The sequence below is a fragment of the Aulonocara sp. 'chitande type north' Nkhata Bay genome, linkage group LG3, assembly GCF_057382095.1.
Source record: "Aulonocara sp. 'chitande type north' Nkhata Bay isolate Kocher_YH1m ecotype deep benthic linkage group LG3, A_spYH_male_GT1.1, whole genome shotgun sequence".
Taxonomy (NCBI): Eukaryota; Metazoa; Chordata; class Actinopteri; order Cichliformes; family Cichlidae; genus Aulonocara; species Aulonocara sp. 'chitande type north' Nkhata Bay.
This window is the reverse complement of record NC_141346.1, coordinates 19,721,126-19,731,169: the sequence shown is the minus strand read 5'-3', so window position 1 is coordinate 19,731,169 and position 10,044 is coordinate 19,721,126. Positions and strand designations below refer to the sequence as shown.

The 10,044-nt window shown below is 38.4% G+C and overlaps 1 protein-coding gene across 1 annotated transcript in view; it reads left to right on the top strand.

Annotated features, from left to right (window-relative positions):
• The first annotated feature begins 206 nt into the window (after positions 1 to 206).
• LOC147334393 (Fc receptor-like protein 4) overlaps positions 207 to 10,044 on the top strand; it is a 36,908-nt gene continuing 27,070 nt past the window's right edge. The window contains exons 1-3 of the mRNA XM_086285919.1: positions 207 to 237; positions 1,125 to 1,160; positions 6,253 to 6,516. Coding sequence (XP_086142045.1) covers positions 207 to 237; positions 1,125 to 1,160; positions 6,253 to 6,516 — 331 coding nt within the window. The remainder of the gene's footprint in view (positions 238 to 1,124; positions 1,161 to 6,252; positions 6,517 to 10,044) is intronic.

The window sequence follows — 10,044 nt, the reverse complement described above, 5'->3', positions numbered from 1 at the left end:
ATGACCCTTTGATCAGCAGGACACCACACACACACACACACACACACACACACACACACACACACACACACACTGAAGTATAAATAAAGACAGTTTCTCAGCGCGAGTCTTTAGTTCTGCTTTTGTCAGCAAGAAGTTCTGTGTGTTTCTCTTCTCTGAGTCTTTACTGAAGAAGTGTTTTAGAGTATATTTCTTAACAGAGCATGATGGAGGGAACGTATCTGCTGTGGCTGCTCTGTAAGTTGTCTTTATTTTTATATCCAGACTCAGATTTGAATAAAGCCTTTTAAATTACACGAGATTTAAACTACATTACTACATTAGGAAATAAAGCTGCAGTTGGTTAGTTATTGGGCATATTCAGTGCTTCAGTAGGGGATTACAGAACGACTCTAAATGGTCATGTGACAATAAGGAACATAAGAAAGAAGATGCAAATAACACACTCTTAGAATATTTTTTATTGCTGGTAATATAATTTCTTTAGGTTTCACATAGGTCTTCTAATTTGATAAGTTACAAATCAAACACATATTCAGTGATGGTGATTTTTTTGAGGAGTGGCAAGTCATAAGATGTGGAAAGAAGAAGAATTCTAAGAGGTTTACACAATTACTAAGACACTTTCCATTATTCTTTTATTCAAAAAATATATATAATATTGAGAGATTTTGATTTGTGCTCAAAACCACACAGTGTTTTGTTTAGTTGTTTTTTTTATGTTAGATCATGTGCAAGGCCAGGAAAACACTAACAGAAATTAATTGCACACTTCAAGATGAAATGGAACAACAAAAATATCCAGTATACTGTCTCGTGTTCTCAGTTTGGCCAGTAAAAGAAAAACAGGTTGATATAAACTGTTTAAATGTGAAGAAGCCTTTCTGCCTACTTGTTTTTTGTAATTGCAAACATCCGGCCTGCTCTACGGAGGACGTTTCCTGCTTCTTGTCAGTCGCCTTAACCTCAACTAACAAAACGCACGCATGTTATTCACACCTGTTTGTTGCTCTTTCTTTCTGTGAAAATTCACCTGACTATGCTTCTTCCAATTTCATTGTACTACTGTACTATGTATGACTGTGCAATGACAATAAAGAGTTATCTTCTATCTTTCTTTGCAGTTCTGAACTCAGTGCTGACTTGTTCAACAAAGCAAGGTGAATAATTTTCTTGAATCACAGTTTCAAGTTTTCCTTTAAATATTTTATCCTTGGACTCTAATCGAGTAGCTTTGCAAAATTCATATCCCAAAATAGTTCTTATTTATCTTATACTGGGCTCAGGACTAGAAAGAAAGTTCAACATATCCAGAATATTGCTAGATGGTTTACTTAGCCTAATTACCAATGTTAAGGATAAGTAGTTACATGATGGTGAGCAACTTTATAAGTTAGCTCAGAATTTTTCATTTTGTTAGAGCTACAGGCCTCCAGGCAGGTTTGCTCTGTGTGTGTGTGTTTGGTGCTGCAGTAGTTTCCAAAATAGAGATTCAGGAGATGGCTGAAACTACAGAAAACATGGCTGGTGTTCTGAGAGGCTATTTAAAACTCAGAGAAGAGCTCACTTCTTGAGTGCTAACAGAAATTCATTGCACACTTCAAGATGAAATGGAACAACAAAAATATCCAGTTCTCGCGTTCCTTCTTCTTTGTGTCGCTGTCATTTGGGATCGTTACATCTATCACTACGGCCGTCTTCTTCTGCTTATCTACCACCATTAAAACTGTTGCTGGGCAAGGAGGGCTCCCACTGTCTTTGCTCCAGGAAGCACCTGGCACAGGCCTCCCTGGGAATCCTCACACTCACTATCTCCCTCTTCTCTATCTGAGTCTAAACTTTGCAAAATATGCAAAATATTATTAACGGTACAATGGAAAAATAAAAAACTTCCAAGAATATCAGATTACCCATGGAAATATTAAACAGTGTTAGTTGTTCACCTGCAAAAAGAGAAAGCTTTAACATTTTAGCTAAATGAATTTGCTCATTAATGAAAAACTGTTGTTAAGATAAGGTTGTCATTCTGTGTGAGAGATGTTTATCAAACTCATCCATTATCCAATGTTTCCAATTTAGTGATTGTTTTTGCAAAAAAACAAAAAAAAACAAAACAAAACATTTCGAGAAGTATTTTTTGGGATAAAGGTACAAACACATCACCAAACATCACATACATTCTTGCGAGAAGAAGTCACCAGAGTCGCAGTTTGGCTTTGGAATACGGTAAAAAAAATACATTTTTCCTGGCCAAAATATATTTAAAATATATGGTAAATATATTTTGTATTTGTGATGCTCCAAAAAATATATTTTTGAAATTGAAAATATATTTCTTTCAAACCAAAATACATTTCAAAACATATTTTTGGGTGAAGAAAATACATTTCCAACCTTATGTATATCAAAGTATCCTTTATTTAAAATGTATTTAGTGCAATAATGATGATAATGATAATAATACTAAAAGTAACATGTTTTATGCACATCTGCAAAAAACAGTTGGATTCAAACAAAACAGAGTCAAAGGTCTATCACGAATTAGGTTGTTTATTCATTTGCTTACAGTATTTTACATTACACAATATCTCACTATAATGTAGCGTTCATTGACTTTGAAATTATTTGTCAGTGATACAGTAAACAAGATACAACAACTGCTATGTACACTTTAGTTTTTGACAATATAGTACTGTTACGACCCCCTCTGCTAGGCGTCAGGGAGGGAGTAACATACACGAGCCCCCCAACACAAAACTGAGTAAAGCAAAAGGTTTTAATTACAAACTTTAAACAGAAAACCGACAGGGCTGTTCAACAGACCACTGGGCAGACAATTATTACATAAAGAAAGAACAGTCACGAGTAAAAGTTAAAGGGTAACTAAGGCAGGCTGGCCGCACACAAAATAAAAGCTAGGGTTTTAACTAAGGCAAGCCAGCTTCACAAAATCCTACTCACAGCCAGCTAGCAGCTCAAAACTCTAATAAGGCTAAGTTTAAAGCATGCACCAAGATTTGACAAAGTTCAGCAATATGAACAAGTTCAACAAAGATCGACGAGGGAGGCACGAAGGGCAAACTGCATGTTCAGTCCTAAGCAGCAGCCACTAAGTGAAGGACCTCCAGCCTTTTGTAGCCACAGGTGGGCACGATCAGCCACTGATTGCCTCTTGGAGCATCACGGGATCCCCGGGCAGCCAATCGTCCGTGTGGTCTGGCACACTTCATTCTGCATAAGAGAGGGTTGGCACGGGTCTCCCAGTAACCAATCACACACGAGTCCTGGAACACATTGATTTACCTAGAGGAAGGCGGGGCCACCTGAGGCCAGAGGCCGTAACACCCCTCCCCTTAAAACACCAACTATGTCGGGCAGAAGCGGACATTGCAGAGTGTGAACAACAACAAAGAACAAACACAGTAAAACATGTTTACAAGCGGGACAGACCATCAGCTAAAACATTTTCAGACCCCTTTTTATGGCGAATACTTAAGTTGTATTCCTGAGCCCAGAATACAGAGCCCAGCGCATAAGGCGCTGGTTATGATTAAACATACGAGCAAGGAACACAAGTGGGTTGTGGTCGGTGTACACAACAAGAGGCAACATGCTGGACCCCAGATACACGTGAAAGTGCTGAAGAGCCAACAACAAAGCCAGGGTCTCCTTTTCAATGGTGGAGTAGTTTAACTGATGTGTATATATATATATATATATATATATATATATATATATAGATAGATAGATATACACATATATAGGTCCGTCATCCGTGTGTGTGTGTATGTATATATATATATAAAAAAAAAAAACACCCAGCACGCTCGGGTCCTCTACCAGAGGCCTGGGAGCTTGAGGGTCCTGCACAGTACCTTAGCTGTTCCCAGGACTGCGCTCTTCTGGACAGAGATCTCCGATGTTGTTCCCGGGATCTGCTGGAGCCACTCGCCTAGCTTGGGAGTCACCGCACCTAGTGCTCCGATTACCACGGGGACCACCGTTACCTTCACCCTCCACATCCTCTCGAGCTCTTCTCTGAGCCCTTGGTATTTCTCCAGCTTCTCGTGTTCCTTCTTCCTGATATTGCTGTCATTCGGAACCGCGACATCGATCACTACGGCCGTCTTCTTCTGTTTGTCTACCACCACTATGTCCGGTTGGTTAGCCACCACCATTTTGTCCGTCTGTATCTGGAAGTCCCACAGGATCTTAGCTCGGTCATTCTCCACCACCCTTGGGGGCATCTCCCATTTTGACCTTGGGACTTCCAGGTTATACTCGGCACAGATGTTCCTGTACACTATGCCGGCCACTTGGTTATGGCGTTCCATGTATGCCTTGCCTGCTAGCATCTTGCACCCTGCTGTTATGTGCTGGATTGTCTCTGGGGCATCTTTACACAGCCTGCACCTGGGGTCTTGCCTGGTGTGATAGACCCCAGCCTCTATGGAGCTTGTACTCAGAGCTTGTGCTGCCGTGATTAGTGCCTCTGTGCTGTCTTTCAGTCCAGCTTTGTCCAGGATTTCTGGATATCAGCCACCTCCTCTATCTGCCGGTGGTACATACCGTGCAGGGGCCTGTCCTTCCATGATGGTTCCTCGTCTCCCTCCTCTTTCTTGGGTTTCTGCTGCCTGAGGTATTCACTGAGCACTCGGTCAGTTGGGGCCATCTTCCCAATGTATTCTTGGATGTTCGTTGTCTCATCCTGGACTGTGGTGCTGACACTCACCAGTCCCCGGCCCCCTTCCTTCCTCTTGTGGTGCTGTTCTCTTATTATTATTGTTCCCTTGCCACTGAGAGCACACCTTTGCTGGTTCTGTAGAGAACAGCTGGTTTATTCTCCTGCCTTCTATCTCTCTGGTGTACCTCCTCAAGCAGCTGGCCAAGGCCTCAGGTATGGACAGCTTGCTGTATTTCTTACGCACCTTCTTTGTCGCACCTTTCTGCAACTCAGTTAGTTGGCTAACCTCCCTCCGTGTTACTTTGATCTTGCCATCTAGCCTCCTTCTCCATGGAGGGTACTGCCCCTGTGGCTGTTCAACTTATTTCCAAAGGCGTGTAGTCTAACCACTACGCTATCCAGCTGCTATACATACATACATATATATATATATATATATATATATATATATATATATATATATATATATATATATATAAACACACACACACACACACACACACACACACATATATGTATATGTGTGTGTGTTTCTTTTAGAATGTTTAAGTATGTAATGAGAATAAAATTATAAAATGAATATTCCTTGCTTGATTGATATGCTATATGTATGTTTTAAACATCAAATAAAGATTTCTTTCAGCTGTTACATGTGAATGTGTTTTCTTAGAAATATATGAAGGGTTAAATTTATATATTTTTGAATGATTTTAAATAAGTTTAAATTGTATTTTGAAATATACTTTATAAATATATTTCAAAATATAAAAAAACAGCCAAAAAATATATGTGCTAAAATGCATTTCAAAATATATAAATATATTTTAAAATGTATTTTAGCACATATATTTTTTGGTAATTGTTAAGTTAATTCTTAACAACATAAAAGCAGTTAGCCAAGGATATAAGTCTTTGGCAGTTATTGATGTCTCTGGTATTGGCAGCTTGTTTTAGTTCTTAGGCACCCCTTTCTTCATCACAGCTTTCTGTAGTCCCCATAGTTGGCTAACTTCCCTCCGTGCTGCCTTGACCTTAGGCTGTAGTCACTTTGTAGCTCAGTTCATCTTGTAGCCAAACATCTCAAAGATCACTGTTGCAGTGGTATAGATGAGTTGGTTGGTTTCAGTGATGGTCACAGTAGAGACTGATAATGCTGCATTTGCATGTTCTAGTAGACACGTTGTTTTTGTTGTTATTATTATTATTATTATTATTATTATTACTATTATTATTATTATTATTATTATTATTATTATTATTGTTGTTATTTTTATTATTATTATTATTATTTTATTTTTATTAGTGATCCAGCACAGTCCTACAGCTTACAGTGTGTACTCTAAATAGATAAAAGTAATCCTATGGAACAGCCCAAAACTGGTAATTCAAAACATTCAAAAAATGATGCATTTGGGAATATTAGGGATAGTCAGAAATCTAATTGCCAGTGCTAATGTATTGGACTGAATTAAATATGAAATGCTTACTTTTAAAAAAGTGGCTGTAGAGTGTGTTTCATGTGAACCATTTTTTTCTTAATAATTTGCATAATCCGCTCTCCCTCACAGCTCGTCTGACTGTGAGTCCCAGCAGCTCTCAGCTGTTTAAAGATGAGTTTGTGTCTCTGAGCTGTGAGGAGGACGACAGCTCTGCTGGATGGACTCTGAGGAGAAACACAAGCAGACAGCAGAACACTCAGTGTGGAGATGGGTGGGGGAAACTAGCTGGTTCTTCCTGTAACATCAGTTACATTGACCCACTTGAAAGTGGAGTTTACTGGTGTGAGTCCAGAGAGGGTCCCATCAGTAACATGGTTAACCTGACAGTCACTGGTAAGCTGAGTGTGTGGAGTTAGTGTTGATGAAGCTGTGTGTAAATGGATGAAATGCTGTAGTTTGTCTCTGTGTTGAGGTGGATCAGTGATCCTGCAGAGTCCTGTCCTCCCTGTGATGGAGGGAGATGACGTCACTCTGCTCTGTAAAACAAAGACCACTCCCTCCAACCTCCCAGCTGCTTTCTTCAAAGATGGAGTCTTCATCGGGAAAGAGCTTACAGGTCACATGACCATCCAGCATGTTTCCAGGTCTGATGAAGGCCTCTACAACTGTGACATCAGCGGTCATGGAGAGTCTCCATCCAGCTGGATCACTGTCACAGGTGAGGAGCTTCACTCTGATTTCACCTCTTATTTCATCCACACATTAACCTAAACAGGTGGGATTCTCTCTGCAGAAAAACCTCAAATTACATCTGGAGCTCCGCCCCCCGCAATATCCCTCCTGCATTTTGAGTTTACTCTGATGGGCTACCTGGTGTTTGTTGTTCTGTCCATAGTACATCTCCACTCTCCTCAAGGTGAATCTCTAACATCACACAGCCATGGGCAACACACAGACCTGTCAATCAGTTATTAACAACCTGATGATTATAGAATAGAATAGAATAGAATAGAATTCAATTTTATTGTCATTGCACATGCACAGGTACAGGGCAACGAAATGCAGTTTGCATCCATCCAGAAGTTCTTAGTGATATAGATATATTACAATATATATTAGCAATAATATAGATATGTAAGTATATTACAGAAATGGGTCTATTATGTTATAATGTACAAGGTATGAAGTATGTTGTGAATATTCTATAACTATAAGTATGTACAGGCTGTAGTGAGTACAAGCTATGTACAGGCTATGAACAGGATATAAATATGAAAAACTATACAGAATATGAAATAAATAACTTTACAGAAATCTGAGATATACAGTTATACAGAAATGGGAACTATGCAAGTTGTAAACGAGATTATGAGCTGTCTCTAACTGAAACCATGATAAAGTTAAATCCTTTCTATTCCAACTTTAGGTAACTGAGCTGCCTGCCCCCAGATGATAACCAGATCCACCAATGGTGAGCAGGATTTGGGCAAGGAGGTTGATGATGTCACCTTATGGCTCGTGCTAATCTATTTCTGTGTTTTTATCAACTGTTTCCACTTTGCTTTTGTTCTCTGATCCAGTTCATAAACTTTTGACTGCAACTCTGTTCCATATTTATTTACGTTTGGCTCTTCTGATTAGATTGTATATGGGTGTTAATGCACCCATCGTTGCTGTTCATTGTTAGGATAAAGGATTTTGAAAAAGTCTTTGTAAGTCATGAATTGTAAATTTTTATCCAAATTCTGGGTTCTTTGCAATGGGGTTGGGTTTCAATTATCAATTTTCCAATTAAAATCGATTCTAGCTTGAATAACTTGATTCATTAAAATCCTGAATCATTTTTAAATATAAATGTATTTTGCCAGGATCTCAGGTTAAAGCTGTCATTCCAAAACCACCAAACAGCAAAAACAGTAAATCAGATAAGTGGATTTCACACAAAGACGTAAACACAAAGCTGTTTTTTTCCGTCTCGTCTTCATGTTTTTCTGTGTTTTATCCTCAGTTACTTTGACACAAAGACATCTGCTGTGATGCTCACACCTCTGATAAAGTGTCAGCTTTTATTTTATAGATATAAAAATATGGATACAGTGGGGCAAAAAAGTATTTAGTCAGCCACCGATTGTGCAAGTTCCCCCACTTAAAATGATGACAGAGGTCAGTAATTTGCACCAGAGGTACACTTCAACTGTGAGAGACAGAATGTGAAAAAAAAAATCCATGAATTCACATGGTAGGAGCAATCATCAGAAAATGGAAGACTAATGGAAGCTTTTTTTTTAATTTTTACTTCCAATAGTTGCAATCCACTAGTACCATCTGTGGCAACGTTTCACAGTCTACGACGGGATTAACTCGTGACACACAGGCACCTGGCTCTGTCATCATATTTTAACACTTCATGCACAATAATGTTCTTCTGTTCTTGCTTCTTGCAAAGAAACTGTTACCTAAATAAAATGTCCCGGTGTATTCATTTTCAGCTTGATGAAATGTCCAATTATGAAAATTAAACTTTAAAAATCACCACTACTTTTGTTCAGGACGATTTTAAATTAAATAGATTCAATAACAAGAAATTATGTATTCATGAAAAGTTTATACACTAATGTTTGGCATTCAGCACAATGTCTGTTTTTGCTTATTAAATCAATTTGAAAATCATCTGAAATAATTGAGTAGTGCCTTTTAATATTTTATTGGTGTAATTTCAGTCATGTGAGACAATCATAAAGTGTGTGTCAGGAACATTTGGGGCAAATACACATAATTAATCAGCACACTTGGAGTGGATTGGTAGTTACATACTGGCTCAGATAATGTAAACATTTTGGATTTAGTGAGGAGACAGCAGTGAAGCAGTGATTACAGAACAATTAGAGACATCGTGAATGAGTATTCATTCCTGTGTTAGCAGCTGTTATAATTTTCTAACATTTATAGGAAACTACATGCATGTCTGTGGTAAAGATCCCACCCAACCAGGCTGAGCAGGGATTGGATAATGACAATGAAGATGTCACTATAGAGCATCACTTCTGAAGCAGAGCTCATGTTCAGCTTCATATTGATAAAACCTTATTCCTGCTGTGAGGAGGATATACACCATGTGCTGTTTATGCATCACTGTAATTCTGTGCAATAAGTAATGTACAAGGCAGTTAGTTTACTTCTAAACCAAACCTGCAGTTGTTTTCAGATCATATTGGAAAAGACAACACATTTTCTTAGCAACTATTGTACCCTTTGACTGCAGATTTATTTATTTAAGACATTCTTTGTTTGCTGTCTCAGTGTCTCACTCATGTCTGAATAATGAGCTTCAGATTAAAAGATTTTGAAGGGAGCCTGTTAGCAGGGCCACATAACGACTCCTTTTTAAACTTGAATGCTGTGCCATGCACATGAAAGATAACACGTACAATATAAAACTGATTTCATTAAAGAACCACTTAAAGAAAATGTTCTTTATTGGTGGTTACAGGTTGGTAGAGAGAATTTGTAGAACAGTGTTGAAGCTACAAAGTATTAAAAGATGCATTAACACACTGTTTGACTCTAAAACTGAGGTTTAGTGATAACTCAAAACAATGTACAATGACACCATAATTTACTATCCAATCAAATTTGTGTCTAGTTTATACTTTACCGGTTAGTCAGACAGTCTGTTAGGATGAAATCCCATGAACTGAGCAAGGGCTGCTGGGTAATGAAGTCCCAATAACATAATCTGGACTTTTTATGCAACAAATCTGAGTGAGGCTTTTGTCTCGAATTCCAACTTCATACCAAACCAAATGTATAGAGAAAGTATACACAGCGTATCGTCAGTAGAGGATGGAGATCAACCAGGATGGCTGTGAAACATCTGCTGACATCTTGTTGAATTTAATGGTGGAAATCCACAAAAAGCAG